This window comes from Chrysoperla carnea, chromosome 1, assembly GCF_905475395.1.
Source record: "Chrysoperla carnea chromosome 1, inChrCarn1.1, whole genome shotgun sequence".
NCBI classification, from domain to species: Eukaryota; Metazoa; Arthropoda; class Insecta; order Neuroptera; family Chrysopidae; genus Chrysoperla; species Chrysoperla carnea.
This window is the reverse complement of record NC_058337.1, coordinates 52,461,798-52,484,931: the sequence shown is the minus strand read 5'-3', so window position 1 is coordinate 52,484,931 and position 23,134 is coordinate 52,461,798. Positions and strand designations below refer to the sequence as shown.

The window sequence follows — 23,134 nt, the reverse complement described above, 5'->3', positions numbered from 1 at the left end:
AATTCATTTGTGGTACAAATATAAAAAAGTTTTTTCCCTGTCTACTATCAAAGTAAATAAAGCCAATATTTTAGACACTTTAAAACTTCATTATTAACGTTTTTAAGTTCGTTGAACTTAGTGACAAAGTTTTAATGCCCCCGTCTTGCTCCATCTTTTCATCACAAGTCGGTAACGCAGTAACACAATAAAATAAAATAAAATCGTTTTTTCGTTCCTTAATAATTATTTTAATATGTAAATTTTAAACTTGAGTCGATATTGAAAGACACAATATTGATATCAAATCAATAATTCAATTGAATATGTAGAAAAGTAGATTGTAATTTTAAAATAATATTCAATGTCAATCAATATTTTACATTTAGATTCAAAAAAATATCTTTTTTTCTTTTTTTTTTTGCAATAATATGTCCTCGGTGAACAATTATAATATCATGTATTTATCGATCGATACATAACATTGTGAATAATCGATCTGTGAATATTGTTCTATTTTCAAATCAATAATACCTTCACCGATCGATTTAAATACAGTAGGTATATCATGTATAGGTAATCAGTTGGTTTATTTTTAAAATGCATTTGTTAAGTACATGTATACAAAAAATATTATTCATCAGTATTGGATTTCAATCATAGCGGCAAGAAATAAGGGGTGCTCACACACATAAATCAATCATATTCCGAAGTAGGCAGTCCATCGTTCTTAATTTTTAATCAATGTGTGCCTATAAATAATTCGAATGATCTTTAAGACACTGCTTGTTATTTTACAACAAAATTATTTTGAAGATTAAACATTTGTAAAGAACGCACCACATTTAACTCACACAGGATATACCAAAACTATCTTTTAAGAAAACCATATATACTAGTATACTAGTATTGCAAACGAATTTTCATCTTAAAGTTTGTATAAAAACATTAAGACCCTGGGACAGAAAGGGTACTTTGTGAAATGATTAATACATACCTGTAATTTCGTGAATGGCTTCCTTTTGACGAGTTTACCAAACTTTTCTCCACGACTTTTTTTCGAAAGTGTTGCGTTTTCAAATGAGCATGATAACGGCATGTTTAAGCTATAGATCTGAAAAAACGCGGCATGAAATTTGTCGGACACTATGGCCACTTAACACATGAATAATTTATTAAGCAATTCAGCAAAAGTGAACCATGTATGGATTCAAAAACAAAAATACTTAAGTACCTACGGCATGTTCGAGGTGGTATACAAGCTCATCGAGGTGATATACAAAAGGAAGCCACTCTCGAAATTTCAAGTATGTATTAATCATTGCACACTTTCTGCCCCACGAGCTTATAATTGTGAGTACGCTTCTATCATATTATATAACTAGGCAACAAGAACCCAAGGGTTTATACTTTTCTTTTTTTTGAAAATCACGCAATTAATCAATATTTATCAATTAGTTTGTTACGACTTACACAGACTATTTTTTCACTAGCGGGAGAATTTATCAGTAGCAAACGGACACTGAAGATCTATTTGTTGGTCAATTTAACTACTGACCAGTTGTCAATGTATAACAATATTTTTAGTAAAGCTGTACATAATTGAAATTATAAAAATTGTAATTGTACGCATTATTTATGCACTCTGAATGCATTTGACTGATTGAAGTCACTATGACTGTGTGTGAGTGACAGACTACAGTGTCACGTCAATACAGATTTATATTTAAATATCCTTCGTTCACATTATCTTAAAAATAAACAAGTGTAGATAACAACTTACTGAGTTAATGGTTTAAATACTTCGCGTATGCTTGAACCATTTATTATTAAACTATGACACATTTTTTGTTTTCGAAAACTGGAAAAAAATTTAACCATTAAAAGTTTTCTCCGAAAATTCACTCTTTTTCCCTGACTTTTGATACTGACAAATTTTCAAAAACTACCTTTATTTTTAAAAATGGAAATTAAATATTAACTCCAAATTGCGCCGTTACGGGAAAAAAATAATGTTAACGAAAAAATGGTCCCAAAAAAAGCTTTTCTTTTTTATATAAGAACCATTTTTTGCATTTAAGGAGCAATTCTCAAGGGGTCAGTTAGCTTAACAAATTCCATTCAAAATTTTATTTCATTCTGTGAAAATATGGAATTAAGGAAACTGTTAAAATTTTTTTGAAACAGTAAAATTAGGTAACTAAATTTTGCAATAATTTATTAATAAAAATAATAATTAAGTTAATCAGAAATTTATGGTTCTACTCTCTAAATGTCATATCCAGCATATTCTTTAATCATAATCAAATCATCGTTCATATTATCTTATCTTTATAATACAGTCTGTAAACAAACATTGAAAATATGAACTTACGACGTAAAGAGTTGTAAGTGCAATTACTCTACATTTTATTATCTTTACATTACATATAGAGAAGTCAGTCCCTAGCCCTAAAAAGTTTCAGGACTTGGATATAGACGACTCCCAGATCTGTCAAGATTTTCCTAACAATCGATACATGTTAATCTCGTACCCCGCACTATCTTTAGGATTCTTTCGATTGTTTTCTGTTTGTCTTTTTTTTATACGCCGTTTAAACTATCGATAAAAGATGAAAAACTGAAAAATAAATAGATAAATGACGCCAGGATATTTACATATTTTAGCGCCGTGCAACATATACTATTTATGCGAGTAATTACGATTAGCTAATTCATACTGATGGTAAAACTGATAGTCGTAATATATATTTATATAATACAAGATTGATCTAGGAAATTTGGAAAAATTTGATTCTAAATATCCTAGAGTTCTCATTTATTGATAATACGTACGGTTTTGTTAAAAAAATGTAAGGTAGGCCATTTTTAAAGTTAACAATCGACAATCGAAAGTAGTAAAAGTCTCAGAAAACTTATTTAAGTATCATTTTAAGTATGAAATATATTAAATTACTTCTGTTAATAATTTTCGCGGACCACTTTGTTTAATTGATTTTGAAAAACTATAAAGCATTTATGTGTATAAATTCATGCTCTAATTTATATAAAGATAAGAACTTACATTATCGTTTTTAACTGTTTTAATTACCTGACAAAAAGTTAATGTTATCTATCCGAAAATCGAAAACTTTTGTTATAGGCATCTGTACATTTGATTTTACACTCTGTTCATTTTTAAAGTTTTACTAATGGTAAGGTGAAGAGACTAATGAGAAATCAATTCGAGTGTTTTTGTAATCCAATTGGATAGAATCAAAAGACTTTTACATACAAATGTATAAATTTACAAAAATTTTTTATAATAACATTTGAATTTGCCGCACTATTAGCTCAGTTGGTTAAGGCGTAACCAATTACGTCCGCGGTATGGTTGGGGTAGCAGGCTCGATTAACGCCGTCCCAACAAAATTAATTTAATTAATAGTTGTGATGGGCTGGTGTAGTGCATGGTATATGCATGAAGGAGGTACATTCAGCCTCTGAAATTAAGGAACTGATAAATGAAATTATCAGCGGAAAGGTGGTAAAACATGTATATGGTATCACAATGAACTCTATAGCCTAAGTGTGTCCTTTGTGGACAGCCAATATAACCTAACCTAACCTAACCTAACCTAACCTTACATTTGGATTTTGTTACTTTGGTTTAAAAAAATTAAAAGACAAACAATTTCAATCAAATTATACAGGATTGTCCAAAAATTATAATAGCAGGACTACATCAAATGGAAGATAACGTGTAAATTTCTCAATAAACGTCTAGAACGAAAAGCGTCCTTTTCTAGATACAGGTTGTCCAAAATTTAGAAAAGGAATAAACGCCCCAAGCATGACATTCTACAACGCTGTATTAGCAAAAAATTCAGTGTTGCTGGACAGTTTTTACTCGAAACGGGGAAACGAAACCGTTATCATCTAAAGATTTAAATCATGAAGGTCATACTGTCAAATTGCCTCTTTTCCTAAGCAAGCATTTTGGCAATTTTCAAAAAATTACCCTTTTCTGCCAAGAAATCAGCACTCTCTTTGAACAAAAAAACGCTTTCCCAGCTATAATGATATTGAAAAATGTTCATTATTTTATATTGTTTTCATCTATGATTTGAAGAAGAACTTCTGTTATAACTTGGACCATCCTGTATTTTTTTTTTCGCCCAATAACTGAATTAGAATTTATCTTCTATATTTACAAAATTTAGAATTGTAAAAAGAAAGTTATTAATGTGATCCTTAAAGGTTATATCCACCACGACTTTGGATCTACAATTTTTAGTGTCAAATGTTTTTAATAAAAAAGCAAAGCATCAATATTCACAATTGCAATGCAATCCTTTATTAAAATCTAAAATGATTAAATAAAAAAAATTCTGTAATCTATAATTATAAAAATTTAAAAAAAAAAATCGTATGATGACCTCTTTTATTAAATTTTTTTTATATTTTATATAATTTTAAATCGGATCGGATCGCATAGCATTAGATCACATGATTTTATTTTTAACAAACTGTTCCATCTGTTTTAATATTTCATTTAAAATTAATTATTATATATTTGTTAATTCAATTAATAAACAAATTATTTGTATATGATCCTGTATGACTTATCTGGGAAAAAATGTTTCAAAGCCTCCAGTAACCTTACCTGTTTTTTTCCAAATATTCCATCATAACACCTGTAAAGGTTCGATATACTATAAGCTCTATCTACTCTTTCGTATCACTTTATTATCCTCTACTCTTTACAACAAGGTCTACAGAAAACATTCGTTTCTTTGATTCTCGATATAAATTGTAACAATCGATACATGTGAATCCTGTACCTCATATTATCATCTTCAAGATTATTAATTGTCTGAATCTGTTAAAAATTATTAATTTGTTTCGAATCTTAATTTCTCACATAACCTACATTGGACAGTATTCAGGTCATTTATTTATTTATAAACACGTATCATTTGATTCCCCTCGTCTTTTTACCCTTAAACCTCATCCTCATATAAAATAGTAAATATTCCCAGATACCATGACCTTATTCTTTTATTTATCAACAGTTGTATCAGATCAAATACATAAATAAAATAATAATTTAAATAATATTTGTTATATATTTCTTATACAGAATGTTCGGGAAAATAATGCAATAACTTGTGATATAAAACTGACAATAAAACTGACATACAGCAAATAATTAAAGGATCAGTTCAAGGCCATGTTTCGGCGTATCTGTTTATTAATGCCAAGCAGAATAGAGGAAAAAAAGCCGAAAAAACAAGCTAACCCAGGAATCGACTCCTTGTCAGTTGATTTTTATAAGAGCCGGTGGAAAATGTTTTTATGAGTGTACTAAACAAACTCATAATAATGCGAACTTGTACTTTTTCCATTTACGCCCTTATGGTTGGACAGAAGTACCCTACTTTCCAACACCACATTCTCCTTATTTAACATTTAAAAGAACTATTGGACTAGTATCTACTAGTAGACTTGGAGAACTAGTATCACGATATGACGTCATCGTTATAATGTTGAATACATTGTATAAAATGTCAACCTGCGCTGTCCAGTACGTACTTCCATAATTAAGAAACGGACGCTATATACACTTCCGTTTACACTTTCTCATTATGAAAATATCATATGTTTCATTACTTTAAATCATCGTCGTTTCTAGAGTAGGCTCAAACTTTAGAGAACAAAAACCATTCACCAAATATTCGATGGAAATTTGCTCATAAAAAATTATTTTAGTTTTACAGAGTTTCTAAACAAACTTTAATATCGTGTGAGGAAAGTATGTATTAAGTATACAGAATGTTCGATTTACATCTAGGCATATAAATATCACGAGTATAACAGAGTACATGCGTTCTAAGTAAGAGGTATTATAGGTGTTATATGAAATTGCAAAAGTGACTTATATCGTGGCTTATCTGCTGTAGTTCTTCTAATCAACTAAGAAACTCCCCCCACCAAGCGTATTACAAATATCTCAACGCATATCGAAGCATCAACACATGTATATAATACCTTTCATTTAGATTCATTGCTTAACGCATGTATTCTGTCATACTCGTGATATTTATATGCTTACCTAGCTTATCGATATTAATGTCCATCAAGATCACAATTCCTTGAATTTCTTTTCTCAAACCTCCTGTATGTTTGCTATGAATGGAATTAAAACTAATCACAACATGAAAATATGATTTGAGAATAAACATATCGAACTACTGTGAATAGGTACTACGTAGAAATAAATATATAAAATGATAAAAATAATTATATTTTTTTTATTTCAAAAAAAAATCAGCTCTACAATAATATTATTGAGCGGCTTGATTTTAAATGAGCTATTCTTAAGAAAAAATTAGATTTTTGGATAAATTTTTTTTCAAGAAAGCAACGTACCTATTATAAAAACTAACTTTGATTCCTTTCAATTTTCTTGATTTAAATTTTTTGGAATTTTATTGAAGCTTCTGAAACGTTCAAAAATACTTTAACAAGTCAAGTAGAAATGTTAAATAAAATTTTTAATTATTAAAATATTATTGAATTATGTTTTTAAATAATATTTATTGGAATATATTATGTTTAAATATTAATAATAATAATATTTATATATTTTTATTAAAATAATAATAATATACCTACATTTGTTATTATTATTATTATTATTTCGAAATGATTCTTACTTGTCATTTAAAAATCTATCGAAATCATATCCTATTTGTTTATAAAAATTTGCTCATTTAAAATAAACTCCGTTTGAGCTTATAAAAAATTAGAATTTCGCTTTTTCTTAAAATCAATTATTTTACTAGAGATGTTAAATAATGATTATTAAAAAAAGTGGGAGTAATAGAGGAAAGTGACACGCCACGTCCTTTATTTTCCAACAATTTTTAACCTCTGGACCGGAAACAAAATCGGAAATTTGAAAAAAATTTCATTTTGTTATAAAAATTTGTCATAAACAATTGATGTTGCGGCTTTTGAAAAACGTACAAAAATATGGAGCAAACCCCCTCTTGATCGCTATACTATATTGTAATACAAAAATGATTTCCAAAACCTTCTTTTGAATAATCGAAATTTTCATGTCGCCTTTACAAAACAACACACATTTAAAAACTTTCTTAATTTTTTAATTTTATGGTAAAGTCATACGTTCGATACGAAGGGTAAGATATACATAGGTATTCACAAATTTGCTGAAAACTAGTAGTTCGCACCATAACATATTTAAAAAAAAAAAGGGTAATTTTAAAATAAGGCTTTGAAAATTGATACTCATAGTTTATTTTAAATTTTGAACTAATTTATTTATTCCTTAAAAGTTTGGCATTAATTTTTGTGATTTTCTACCACCAGAATACAGGGCCGACCATCGTTTTTATCGTGTTATTATCGAAAACTTTGAGATTGATATTTATTGATGATTTTCGTTTTTCTATTGTTTTGTCTCAAGTTGAAACTGAATCTTGCTTCCTCATAGAGTATGTAATAGAGAATGACTGACCACTCTGTACTTTGTTACCTAATACGAAGGATTACATGATTATTGACCAATGATATTGATATGTAATGCAATGTAATGTAGATGTTAACGTTTGTTTGTCAATTTTGATAAGGATAAGAGTGTAGTAGACGCAGAACAAGAACTGAGAACTTTGTTTACATTTATCATCAAGCTCTTAGTTTATTTTATAATAGGAGTTGGTCTGTAATGTACAATTGACGTATGTTCTTATAAAATGAAAATAGCATGTGTTCAGTCAAACGCCAAACTATTCAAATATTTTTTATTCACGCGAATTTTGTATTTTTACTTCACGATATCTCATTACTGCGTTTTATGCACTTATGAAAATCTGATAGATACGCCACACAGTCGCCGTATTGGAGAGAGTAGTATAAGTCTGCCACTTTTTAGAACCCCATTTCGCCACTATTAAGATCACTATTAAATACGGAATACGAAGGGTGTACGATCGCAGACATGCATCTTGTATTTGAAAAAGCCAATATCGTTGTTGAATCTGCTACACCTCTATTTTGCAAGTTATTTGTAATATAAAATTTTTAGGATACACGTAAAATATATTAAATTTTTTCTGCTTATTAGTTAATCTGAACTTTCTTTGCCAAAATTTTTATGTGAGTAATAACGCCATGCAAGGATACGAAAATGCACTACGTACAAAACTTATGGAACTAAAGAAATCTTGTTTGTTCCCAATTGTTTTAACTTTAGCCTTCTTAGCTTGTAAGCTAAACCTAATTTCAATTCCAATTCTTTACTTCTTTATCCACCCGTATGTCCGTCCGTATCCACGATAACACAAAAACGAAAAGAGAATTCAAGGACGTAAAAAGTGAATTTAGGTTCGTAAATACGCAACATAGGACAATTGGGTCTTGGGAAACAACTTTTGTTTGAAACACTTAAACTATGAAAGATAGGGAATTTGCAGGTAGCATTAACTAGTGGTCTAGTGAAAGATTCTCGAAAAATGAAGAAAAGTTCCAGAACATTTTTTGAAAATTCAAAACTCTCTATACAGAATATTTCAACAATTCTGTTTGTTTCCACCTTATATTTACCATCGTCAGTAAAAAAGTTTCATATCAATGAATTTTTAGCTTCAGATGAGTTTAGCCTTAACCGTCATAAATCAGGCAATTGAAGTTACATCGTTTGAAGTATATTTTTCCCCGTATTCAATATTTTTTCTTCGAACTCGAAGTATATTACAAAATAGAGACATATTATAGAGTATTATATTTACATATTTTTATTATACTCGGATATATGAAATAAGTATCAAAGTATACTGACAAAAATATTGATGCTATGAACAAAATTTTAGGACAACGTGTTCAAAAAAAAACAACTAATTAGTCCATGTCCGTTTGTCCATCCGTAAACATGATTACTCGAGAAACGAAAGAAGAAATATCAAACTTAATATTTTATAGCGTGCTCAGGACGTAAAAAAAGAGGCGGAGTTCGTAAATGAGCAACATAGGTCAATTGCATCTTGCAAACCGTTAGCGATAGAACAAAAGCTTAAATGTGAAACTTTTATTTGAAACATTTTTTCGTAAACAATAATGTTTTTCCGTGAGAAAGCAAATTAGGTTAAAACTTGGGTCTCCGAAACTATAAAAGTTAATCAGTTTAAAAGCTTCAACTAGGGGTCTTGTGAAAGATTCTCGAAAAAGGAAAAAAAATCTAGAAAATACTTCGTAAAATTGCTGCCTTTTGATCGCCATAATTATGTTTGAAACTTTTCTAATTTATGAAAAATTATTGAAATCATTGACATTCAACACTTTCTATACAGGGAATTTCAACAATTTACTCAATCAATTGTTTGCTTTCATATGTTATTAAGAAAATATTTTGCCTATCTCTAGACATTTTATTCAGACAGATAGTTAGCTAAAACATTGTATGTAAACAACCCCTAAACTTTATTGACATTAACTACCCTTTTCCAAACTTACATAACAATCAAACCTTACATTGAAATGAACAAAGTTGTTATGAGTAAAAACTACAGAAACTATGGGTGACGACTATGTCTTTGGCCGTCCAACCAACTAGCTGATTAGTCGGTTGTAAGGAGGGTAAAAGTTATTCAACAATTTCGGTTACCTCGTCTCGTATATGGATTTTCTTGACCAATTAGGCAATGATTCCCATAAAGTCAAGTTTAAGCAGTGCCCAATGATAAGAAGCCAGATAAACTGCGCTCTTTACCGAGTAGTCGCCGACTAAGAATGTGGCAAATTATTCGGCTTTGCCGAAAAATTATTATTGAAAATTTGGTTTAATTATTTAGCTTTCAATATTTCGAAAACCAAGGCAGCTATCGAAAAATTTTATACTTATTTTTCGTCTACATTCATTCAAGTTATAACAAAATTCATCATCAAAGTTGAAAATAAGGTACAAATAATTTCAAGCATTAGTTTAAACTTGCTTTGGCGCTCGTACTATACCTTAAGTAAAAATTAAAATAAAATTGATAATGAACTGCGAACATGACGTTTCCTGGAAATCTTCGTCTCCTTCTGCGTTATTTCATTTTCATTATCATTACCTACAGTTAATAACTGTTATTCAATTGTAATTACTCCTATATCCAATGATTTATTAAACCTCCTGTACTAAGTGAGTATATGTATATGTACTTTATTTATAATATTAAATATAAATTTTTTATATTTATATAACAAACAAATAATAAAATGTCTGATAATCATATACAACTGATTCGTATACTGACTGAGTTTGTATTTTTTTAATTTTATGAATATATATCTGCGTAGGTGGTACTACACATTATATACTTCAAAAATAATCATTATGCATTATAATTGCATATTCGATTTATATTATAATTAGAGAAAAATTTGATGTGAACGTCACACAATATGACTGTAGATACTCATCCGCTCAGTTAGTTCCTCGCAACATTTAAAGCGAAATACTGGCGGACAAATCGATTGACTATGTCTACAAAAATAGAAACAAATGATTTTAGATGTTTATACCCGGACTCTAACACCGGTGAACACCCTTAGGTGCAGGGACATTACAATCTTCACCGACAGCCAAGCAGCTCTTAAACCCTTCAGCTCAGTCTATCTAACGTCAAAGGTATCACAGTAGATTACGACTACTGCAGGAGCTGTCACAGTGGTGAGGAGGAGGAGACAATGTCTCATTTTCTCTGTTATTGCCCAGCTCTTGTCATGAGGAGATGAACTTACTTGAACCAGCCTCTCTTCACTTCAAAGCTCTTCTGCTGTTCTTAAACAGCTCCAAATGGTTCACGGAGTAGTGGCCGGGGATGGGCCAACCCTTTTTCGGTATCACAACGGATTCTATGGTCTAAGTGTGTCGCACCCCAGAACAACCACTCTAACCTAACCTAACCCTACCCGAACTCTATATTAGGATGGCTATATTCAATGGACAAATGGTCGCATCGCCTCCAGAGCTATTAAAGACATTGATCAGAAGCTAGCAAAGAAAACAAGCTAATTGAAGTCTTAAGACAGAAAAAGGAGAACGCTACAGAATTATGACTGTCGATAAATGAAGACAAGACTTGAATTCATGAATATTTAGCCTCACAAAATCGGAGGACAATGGAAGATTTAGCCATAGATGATGTAATTTATAAGGCGGTAGCGCAATTCAAATATTATGAAGAACAGGTGAACAACGAGGGGAGAATGAGCGCCGCTAGAAGAGAAAAGTTGCAGAATGGAAACAGGGCATACTTTGCAAATCTAATGCTCTTGAAGAAAAAACTAATTTCACTCAATACCAAGCTAATCATTTACTTTAGCCTGATTCGACTCATCATAACATATGGCAGTGAAAGTTGTACCCTGGCACAAGAAGACCAGGAGAAAATATAAAGATTTGAACAAAAAATCATAAGAAGGATATATAGCGCAACCCGAGTGAGCGAGGAAGAATAGTGCATCCGAAGGGAGAATATATTATGAAGTTCATTAAATCACAGAGGCTCAGGTGGTTCGGACATCTGCAAAGAATGGAAGAAGGAGGGATTCCCAAAAAAATATTGCATACCAAAGTGTACGCCACACGAAGAAGAGGAAGGCCTTGACTCTGTTGAACGGTTGAACCAAGTTGACGACGACCTGAAGATGATGCGAGTCACTGGATAGGGATTCGCTGTCAAAAAGCGAGCCATCTGGAGAATAGTGGTCGCCTTGTATGAAGCATGTTGAAAGACTAAAATCTACCTTTTATTGCCGACGCTTGAAGTGGGCAGCTTCCATTTTTTCCATAATCAATATTTCTAACCGTTTTAAAATTTCTATATTATATGAAATATTGATAATGAGTTATTTTTTTATTTATCTCTTTTTAAAATTATCTCATACCCAATCTCAACTACGTCATAGATTTGAATAACAGAATGTCAAAATACAGTTTGTTCCAAAAGTTACGTTCAGTTTACTATTACGATGAACGAACAAATTTCTTCATATTTTTAAAATCGATTTGAGTCGAATTCTCTCGATTTTCGAAAATATTATTAACACAAATTATTCTCAGAGTACATCAAATCCATGGTACAATATCATGATGTACCATAGATCACACTCTTACGTCACCCACACCGATTGTATCTGAAGTCATTCCCCTCAACATTAAAACGTTACAGTTCACTCTAAGGAACAACTTCTTAGAATGCATCAAACGTAAACAACATCAATCCTAACACTCTTCTGTCTGACTCGCTACTATGTATACTCGCTACTACTTCTTTCTGTCTGACTCGCTACTATGTATACTTGCTTATAAATTGTTGAACTTTAAACCATTATTTAAAAATAACTAGACGGTCAAAAATTTATTTATATTTTTTTTTTTTTTAGCATCGAATCAATTAATAGACTGTTATTTTTTGGAAAATATCTGACAGTTAGTTTGTTTTTTATAAATTAATAACTGATGCAAAAGTATAAAGAGTGTATACCATTCAAATTTTAAGGGTAATTGTATAATCATGTCTTTAGTAAGTACACAAAAATTTAGATTTTCCTAACGCTACTCAAATATCGCGACAACAACCTTAAGAAGAAAAATGGTTCAGTGTTTTACTACACGCTGTACAATTGTAAATGTATTAAAATAAAAATAAAGGCTCTTGTTACTTGCCTTCATAGCAAATATAATATTAAAAATAAATTCTTTTTTACAATGTGCTAATAAAATGTACGTTGTTATCTATTTGTATAAAAAAAAATTGTAATCTATTTCGTAGACTTTGTGATTTTATTTTTCTGAGTGTGTGTTCATAAATTTTGTTTTATTTTCATAAAAATAAAATTAATTCCTGCCTCCGAAAGTAGAAATTCAAGTTACCGACGTAATACGATGCGCCTTAGATAGTAAGTAAATTCACCTAGCTTCATCTACATTATTAATATTCAGTTATATTTTTGAAGTAAATTGAACCAAATTTAATTTTGAGGAAAAACTTTAAGGAAATAATGGTTCGAAAAAAAAAATTTAATAATCCTTGAAAGTAGTAAAATTATGAGATTAGACGTCTCTAAGCTTTGTGAATATTTTTATGTTTTACGCTTGTTAATACCTATAAAACCTTGATGTTTTACTCAATTACGATAAACCTTTTTACCTAGCGTGTCCACCGACGCAGTTATCAAGAGTACAAAAGACTTTCTTTTCAAATTTTACTACCAAAATTCATTCTACCCAGAAATCCCCGCTTGTCGTGGAAAATGATCAAAAATCTTTTATTAGTTTACAAGGTGTCAGTGAATTTAAAAAAAAATTCAAGAATTTTAAGAACTACAAACGAAAATTTATGAATGACAAGTGAAAACCAACAATTGACTGAGTTAACTGTTGAAACATCATGGATAGAAAGTGTTGAATGTCAGTGCTTGAATTATTTTTAATAAATTAGAAAAGTTTAAAAACCAAGACTATTATGGCGCGATATCTTTTAGTTTTCAAAAATTTTTAATCGAACCAACGTCATGGTGCTCTTTGCATAGAATAATATATAACCAACGCGCCATGTCGACTCACTTTCGTATAACACTGTTAATGAATGTGTTACTTGTGTTAATGTGTGTGTACAACAATTTGTATGTCTATCTCACTGGCACTCATCACCAATGTTTTGTCCTAATTTGCACCCTGACGGGTAAACAGTGATGTTTACGAAAAAATGTTTCAAACAAAAAGATAACTTTTTAACTAGTGGTCTTGTGAAAGATTTTTTTTCAAAAACGAAATAATTATGTAGATTTTAAAAAAAATAATTAAACACTATTCTATACAGGATATCTCAACAATTAACTCAGTCAATTGTTTATTTTCACTTGTTTTTTCTTTAAATTTATTGTTTGCAGGGATATTTACGTATTAATCTAATGAACGATACATTCCGAGAATTTGGCACAGCCAGAGGCAGAGGCAACTTGATTTTATACGCTTTAAAATTCGATTATTTTACTTACGACCCATAAAAACATACTTTCAATCATCTTATTAATATTTTAGCTTCGCACTTGTTTACATAAATTTTTTTTAGGAAATTTACATTTGAATTGATGAGATCTAAGCGAACATAGAACACACACAGCCTCACTCACATTTCTTATCTGTGAATTTTAAATTTTTACATATTTAAAATGTTGTAGGGTCAAGGTACAAACAATTATTATAAATACTTATATATTACAAGGATATAGAGATGATACTTTGTGTACTGACAACCATTCAGTTTATAGAGCTGGAGGTCACTGTAACAAATTTGTGCATTGTTTATTTTCTATTATCTACTGTAAAAATTACATAAATAATCAAAATATTATTTACTAACTCGACCTGTGCGAAATTTCACAGTGCTGTACCCGTGGCTAAAAACAGGCTACAGGAATTTACTTTTTTTTTATTTATAGGCAATTCTATTACAGATACGATATACAAATTAAATAATAAACAAAATTAAAACTTAATATTATTTCTCTAGTCTAGTCTAATTTTCTTTTTCCTAAACGGTACATTTTAAGACCGTGAGTCTAGTTTTATCCCCTTTCTTTTAACTCCTAGTGTATCCGCTTGTCTGCTAAAAAAACGATTTTAACCCTTTTCCCGTGGCCCAGTCGAGCTGAAACTTTGCAAACAGACTTATGGCGACGATAAAATTAAATAAAAAAAACTTTTAACAAAAAGAAAACCGACTTTTCCAAATTAAATTAATATGCACTAAAATGTAAAAAAGTAACTATGATATAATGTCGTTTAAATTATTGTTATTTTTGTCGGTGTCAGCCAAGAAAACAACTCAGCTTTTGACAGAACAGTTTGCTATATTAGCTTGGCTGACACCGACTCCAAAAATAACAATAATTTTAACTACATTATATTATCGTAATTTTTTTATTTTAGTGCATATTAATTTGTTTTGGAAAAGTTATTTTTTTGAAGTCGGTTTTCTTTTCGTTAAAAGTTTTTTTTTATTTTGTGATTTTTAGTGAATCTGAAGTACACTAACTAATTTGTAACTAAAAAAAAATCATCGAGGGCGGTTGGTGTGATATTGAGTTATTCATTGTCTTGTCGTGCATTCTTAATGCAAATTTAAGACTTTTACGGTTTTCTCATGGATGGCGTTGTCAGAACTTGATCAAAATGAAATGGGACCACATCGAAAGCACCAGTTTTCAAATAGATAAAGAGTCATCAAAATCGGTTCAACTAGTCGAAAGCTCCGAGGCAAAAAACATTTTTAAAAAAATACAGTCGAATTGAGGACCTCTTTTTTTGTGTTTGAAGTCGGTTAAAAAACAAAATATTCGTTAAAACAAATTTGAATAATGAAAGGGAGTATAATAAAAAAACTTGCCTTTTAGGGGGTTCGTTTTTTCGTCATTAGCCAGCACGATAAACTTGAAAATGAGGTAGAACTATGTTCTTTTTGACATTATGTATGTATTTTTAATTTTTTTTATAAATTATCCTTTTTTTTACGTGACGTGGATGGGTTTTGACCTGACGACCTTTCACGAACACAACTAATATTTCAAAATATAAAAAAGTGTCGATCTGTCGGTGTCGGACATTTTTATTGTCCAGTTCCCATATGTCGAAAGCGCGATGACTAACTGAGTATAAATATAGCCAATTTCCAAAAATATTTCATACAATAGGTAAAATAATAAAACTTGAAGAACTAGAAACCGGCCATACAACAGTATCAAGTTAATTAAGTCACCAACGATGGGTATTCAATGATTCAAAAATGAGTTTTTATACAGTTAAGTAAAAAATATAAAATTAAATCACGCATTTTTTGTTAAGTAAATTTAAATAATTTACATTTTTATGATCAATTCCAAAAATTATCAAGTCTTCATCATTGAAAGCCATTCACACAGTCAGCCAAACACAGCGCAGTGCGATCACATCATTAAGATATGTATCACTATCGAATAATGATTATATTTATCAAGAATTGAAAGACATCTGAAGTATTGAATATATGGGATAATGACCTGTTTCATTTACAATTTTGATTAGGTAAACAAGTTTACATTTTAATTTATTTAACGCCATTTAAGGTAGTACGATCACGGCATATGCCAAATGGTTAATTTCTTTTAACAGTTGATATAGGAACAAAAATAATTCTGGAAAAGTAATTCAAAATTTTCCAAATTAGCAAAATTGTTTATGTTATATGATGGAATTTTCTTAAATATTAGCACAGGTGTTCTGAACATAAAACAGGTATTCTTTTAAAAAAATGCATTAACATATGAATTTTTCTAGAATAAAATTGTTGCCTTTCTAGAATAAAAAAAGTTTTAACTGAGCAACTCAACTTGATTATTTTAAAGATTTCATTGAAAAATTTAGATAATTTTTTTTTTTAAATAGCCAATCCGAAGTTAATGAAATTTTTTAAAATAATATAATAGAAAGTTTTCATTTTCAAAATATTGAAATGGAAATGGCAAAATTGAATTACGAAAAAATTTATTCTACAAAATCAGGTGCGTTGATAGGAAAAATCAATAATATGTTTGGAGCGCGAAACTTGGCAAATATAATTCAGAATAAATTTTTTCGAAATTGAATTTTTGTTTGAAATCGCTTTAGCTAAATGATCCGATTTTCTTGAAACATACCTAAGAACACTCTTGATCAAATTACCTTTCAAACAAACAAAAAAAAAAAAACAAACCGGTTCATTTGTTTTGGAGGGTTGATAATAATAATAATCAGACAAAAGAGGGGTAACCCAAGTGGGTCTCTAGTACTTAGACCAAGAGTCATCTGTGCCCTCCTTGAGAACGACCTTCCACACTAAGACGAGGCGTCTTCGAATAGGAAGCTCTAAAAAAGTCAGATGAAGCTAAAGGATTCTGTCAAGGCCAGACGCCACACAGAAAGTCCACAGCTTCTCCGCCGGGATCTCTCCCAGGATAGATGGATCCAAGGTTTCGGACCCGATATTCTGAATCTAACGTCCTGCAGATTTTTGCAGGTTCAAATAACATGTATGGAGGTTTCTTCATCCTCTGTACAAGGTCTACAAGTGGGATCATTAGCGATCCCCATATTGTGAAGATGATAGTTCAATCGACATGTCCTGTCAAGAGTTCCGCCACCCTTCTCAACTGTGCTCTAGGAGTGTTGATGCAACAGACTGACAAACAGATACACAGATAGACGCCTTAAACATGTAACGATTTTTAAGGGGGAGTATAGAAGGCAATATAATATAAGTATGCAACAGAATGGGTATAATCCGTAATACGATTTTATTCGTTACCGTTTTTCGAAATTTATATTTTTTATAACTTGCTAGTTTAATGATCAACTTCATTAAAAGTGCATGAAAAATTAATTTTCAAAACAGATGATTTTACCTAAACAATTTTAGAAAATATACGCATTAAGTTTTAAAAAATCCAAATACTTTTTATCCGATATATTTTTTTTTTATGTAACAATTTACCAAATATGTTCGTGTATAAATTTTATTATAGATATACGGGATTAATTTTTTTTGGATCAAAACAAAATTATTTCAAGGACAAATGTTACATTGCTATAAAATCATTGAAATTAAAAGTAATAAATAATTTATACGTAGGTAATACCAAAACTTGATAAAATTTGCAATAAAAACGAATAGAAGAAATAAGAAAAACAAAATCCGGCAAGTTTTAATCTGCTTTAGTAACATATTTTATGAAACAGAAAAAAATTAAAATCGCTCTCTTTCCAACAATTTTTTTGTTTAACACAGAAAACGAGATGCATTATTCGACAGGCGGCTCTACGATAAGAATTTTGATAGTGATCGCATCTAAGTGTATGGCCTTCAGATTTTGTTCAGATGAAATTCGTACCTTGAGAACAAGAAACATACAATCGAATTTTTCGACTTATAAATTACATATGTCGTACATAAAAATTATGAAAATAGAATAAGTTCTTGTTGTAAAGAATTGACCGTTTAATATGACAAAAAATTTATCACTATAAACGTTCAACCACGGTTATACGCCGATTTATAGATTTAAACTTACAGTAACAGTTTTTACATTTAAACTTTTGTTCTATCTCTAACGATTTTCAAGATGGGTCCTACGGACTCAAGACCTAATTGACCTATGTTGCTCATTTAATAACTCGACCGCACTTTTTATGTCCTGAGCATGCTATAAAAATTTCAGCTTGATATCTTTTTTCGTTTTGAGCTGTCGTGTTGACAGACAGACGGGCAGACAACAGAAAATGGACTAATTAGATGATTTTATGAACAGCTATACCAAAATTTGGTTCGTAGCGTCAATATTTTGAAGTGTTACAAACTTGCGACTAAATTTATTATACCTTGATACATTTCATATAAATGGTATAAAATATTTAGTTTGTCTTTATTCTACCGGTGATATATTTTTATGAAAAAGTTTTTCGGGAAAATTCTAAAATTTCAATTGAATAAAAAACAAAAACTAAAAAATATCAATGCCTTAGGAACATGCCCTAATTAAAATTTATTTTAAATTTACATTTCGATAAATAAAACACAAAAATGTTATGTAACATGAATGTTAAAAAAATTTTTACCTGTCTGTCTCTCTCCTGTGTACACACAGAACATGTTTGTACTAGAAATTTAAAATGATTACAACAAATTAATATCGAATTATAAAATATATATAATTTTGTTGAAAATTCAATGCGCTTTTTTCTTTCTTTGGTGAAAATTTTGCATATAATAATTAATAAAATGAAAAAGATATAAATTTTTTAATACATATTTTACTACACACAGGGTAGAGCAGAAAAGTTTGCGATTTTGAAAAACTCTGTAAAACAAAAGCTCATTAATTTTTTCAAATTAATAAAGTACCTAAAAAAGCATTTAGCGGTCAAACTGGTAACACTCCTTTTTTCAGTTCGGGGGTTAAAAATCACACACTTCTTTGCCCCACCCTGTATATTCTAAACGAACGGAATATTCCCCGTTTAATTTAAGGTTATTTAAGAAAAATAGAAACTCCTGAAATAATCACAATCAAAGAGTATTCATTAATGTATAATATGATTCTAATATATCCGTTTTTCCGAGATTTCACAGATAAAACCTTGAATCGAAACCAACGAATGCTCTCATGTTCGAGTGTTATAGAAAGGGGATAAGCGAGAGCAATCTTTATCAATCTTTACTTTTGAACTAAATCCTGTATTATTAGTCCTATAATTTGAATTCCAACATGGTTCTTATTTAACAAAATTGAATAGGATATATATTTTTGAAAGAAGTTGTTTGGAGAAAATCTACTGGAAATAATACAACAAATTTTGGAATTAATAATGGTCTTGCTTTTTTTACTCTTATACATAAATACCTCGCAGAATAAAAAATATGTTGTCAAGAAAGATTACCGGTGTATTTTTAAACTTATATAAAATAAGTAATTAAATATTAATTTAATTTAGTTTAATTAATTTTTGTTAAAACTTAAAAACCAATATAAATTTTATTTGTATTTTTTTTAAATTTATTAATGTATTTTAAAATAAAATTTTTTTTGAAAATACTTGGCAGTCGTAACATATGACTTTCCCATGTGATAAAATGTAAATTATTTATATATAATATTAATATATATTTTATTAAAATTATTATTATTATTTTATCTATCTCGTACAACTCAACTTAATTCAGTTCGCCTCAATTCATTATTTTTTAACACTCAACTCAACTTCAGTTTAAAAACTGCTGGTAGCCATTATGGAATTTTCCAAAGATTTTAATTAAATATAAATATTATGTGTATGATGTATACTTATGTGTGTGTGTGTGTGTGTATTGATGTGTGTTTATGTAAATTATATTTTACTTTCTTATGTGTCTATAAATTTTATAAGAAAATATTATTTCAAATAAAGCCGTTACAAATTATTACATAAAAATTTAAGTATTACTGTTTATTAAAAATTTTTATTCTAAAAAGTAACGGACTGATAAGATTTTGATTAATGACATTTTACGATATATCTGAATCAATTAACTACGGAATTTAAGTCAATAAAACAGACAGATTAATATCAGACTAAAACTGGAGAAAAAAAACATTTTTAATTGAGGCTCGCACGTGTTGTATTTGACAATCATTTCAGAACTATGGAATTTGAGAAGTTGTTGTCCCAAGGTCATATCTAACAACTTTTAGCCGTGTAAACTTCTTTTTTCATGGAAACCAGAAAATTTGTAATTGTGCGGTAAGCTTATTAAAAAAAATTTCAATTTTCAAAGTATGATACGATAGACCTTTCCGAGCAATAAGAAAATTTCCAAGCTCCTAATAAACGGCTCCCGCCTATGAAAGTTTTCGTAGAAACAAAACTTGATAGGTACGACGACCTTTACAATACTCTGAAATTTCTAATCAAATAGCTGGCCAGGAGAACTTTATATGCTATTTTTCCTCAACCGGCGGTATCTTTATTTAAAAATAGCTGTTCTCGATTGATGCGTAAATTAATAAATCACACAGTTTTCCGAAGGGTGGGCAAATCACATACATTTGTTCATTCCGTATTTTTGATTGTCCTTACACCTTCATTGATTGCAGTTGCGAGTCGCACCCGAATCTACGGTTTGAACAAAAATGGTAAGTATACACCAAGCAAATTTCTTCAAACTAATTTTAAAAATTTTATTTTCTAATTTTTTTAAAATAGTTTTTGCCAGTTAATTTTTCAATGCGTACGTGTGTACCTACCGTAAAGTAGAGTGTTCCAGACACTTTTTAATTATTCTAGGATCAGAAAACCTTCTGAGCGTCCTTAAAAGTACAAACATTCGTTATAATCGGAAACCACATATCTTACGATATATTGCGTGTTCTAAGAAGTGCATAATCAAGTGAAAATTTTCTCTTCAAATAAGGTATGTAATGCAAATGTTGCAAAAATTCACTACTAAGGTATTTTATAAAACACAAGCAATATTAGAACTTTATGCAAAAAAATTACAATTATTCACATTTTGAACATAAACTAAGTCTTCCTGCTTGCATGCCATACTGATGGATGTCAGTGACATATCAACAAATGAAAATCAAATATTTCTCATTTGTAAATTTTGTAAAAAAAATCAATCAATATAAAATAATATAATGCCTATTTAAATGTTTAAAATATATAAAGTGCACTGGAAAATACAGAATGGACCAAAAGTCCCTACTCATAGAAAACATTCAGGTAAAGGTTTCTGATTCCTTTACGATATAGATGGATTTTTATAAGATTTCTTACCGTACTAGTTAATAATAAATTTCCAACAAATTAAGTCTTCGAAAAAGAAGAGATAAATTTTGAAATTTGTTGCATAATTTAAGTATTAAAAAACAAGATATTTCTTGTAGGCGATAAAGGTACTCAAATTATTACAATGATATCTTGTTGACACGATTTTTTTTATACCTATAAATGCCAAAAACTACACTACTTAAAACGAATTTGAGGAAAATAATTTTAAGCCCAGAATAAATTCTTCTAAAATAAGCAGCATGATAAAACGTCATATTGCTCTCATCAAGATCTGTTAAGTTTGCTAGACTCAACTTCAAACAAATATGATGTAGTTCTGTCTCAATTACACTTCATTATACATAGAGGTCATATTAAATGCCTATGACATTTTCGTAAAAACTAGCTTGAGACAAGAATGAAACGGTCTTCCTACTTTTTCTCTTAGAACTCACCAATTTCATCTTTTTTCGAAAATATAATTACATCAATATTAACCAGACTAAACGCAGGTAAGTATATTTAAATCGATATAAACCGAATTCTCACGATCCTGATTTTTCGATAGTCCTGGATTTGACGTTCTTAGTCTAAGATTGGCTCTCTGATAAAACCATTTAAGAAATGTTTTGGCTACTTTGGGAACTGTAGACGTGACATCACTTTTACTCCAAAGCATGTTATTCCCTCGTCAAGTAATGGCTATCTAATTCAATGTTTAACATAGAGTTACTATATTTCTACATAAGCGAGGCTTTGAACACAAACTTATATTAATCTGATCCTATTTACTCAGACAGGCTGAGAACTCCCTCGGAAAGTTTCCCTTGAACACTCTTGCGGAATTTTAGAAGGAATATTGGTGTGACATATCTTGCAAATTATAGATAAAAAAAGGATTTACTTACCTTCCAACCAGCTGAACTATTACTATCACCCTTATCCTTAAAATAAGGTACATTTGTCACCATCCATTCATAAATTTGTGATAATGTTAATCGTTTATCTGGTGCAGATGTAATCGCTTGTGTGATTAAATCCGCATAACTTAAATTTCCCCAAGCATTACGACGACTAGAATTCTTTTTAGCACCACCAACAACTGCACTACCACCCATTAAATTAACTGTACCAGCTAAATTACCACTCGGTATTGTATTATTATTATTATTATAACTAGCATGTACACCACCGACACCCACACCAACACCCACTGTACCACCGGGAACAACAGCACCACCAGTGAAAGCAGATGTTTGTATACCATCTATAACACACTTGTTGCTTGCTGTATCATCTGGTGGATCCACATAATTCTCAGGACGTGGTAATGGCCACGTGTTTGAGCGGGCACGCTGTTGTGGTTCAAAACCATTATCACCACCACCTAATTCCGCCAATGGTTCCATCATTGTTGGAGACCACGGCGAATTATTATATTGTATGTCCATATATCCCGATTCAAACAACTTCACCATTCAAAAACAAAATCACACTTTTAATCACAAGATTCGTCTTTTTTTTTTATTTATATATTGTTCAACACTCAAAAATAAAAACGCGCGTTAATTTGAAAATAATTTTATTTATATTTTAAATTTAAATTTTATAAATTCATTTTGATTATAATAAGTTCAAAAAAGTCATCACTTTTTTTAAAGTTTAAATATGACGTACAAAATAGTTTTAATCTGTTTCAAAAAAAAAGTTGAGTAAAAAATTTTTTAAAACAAGGTCATTTTATAAATTCACTAGAATTTGAAACTGCACGACACATTA

The 23,134-nt window shown here is 29.9% G+C and overlaps 1 protein-coding gene across 1 annotated transcript in view; it reads right to left on the bottom strand.

Annotated features, from left to right (window-relative positions):
* The window catches only part of LOC123302118 (forkhead box protein O), a 290,906-nt gene extending 268,025 nt beyond the window's left edge, over positions 1-22,881 (bottom strand). Inside the window, exon 1 of the mRNA XM_044884904.1 lies at positions 22,264-22,881. Coding sequence (XP_044740839.1) covers positions 22,264-22,833 — 570 coding nt within the window. The 5' untranslated portion in view covers positions 22,834-22,881. The remainder of the gene's footprint in view (positions 1-22,263) is intronic.
* Positions 22,882-23,134: the final 253 nt, after the last annotated feature.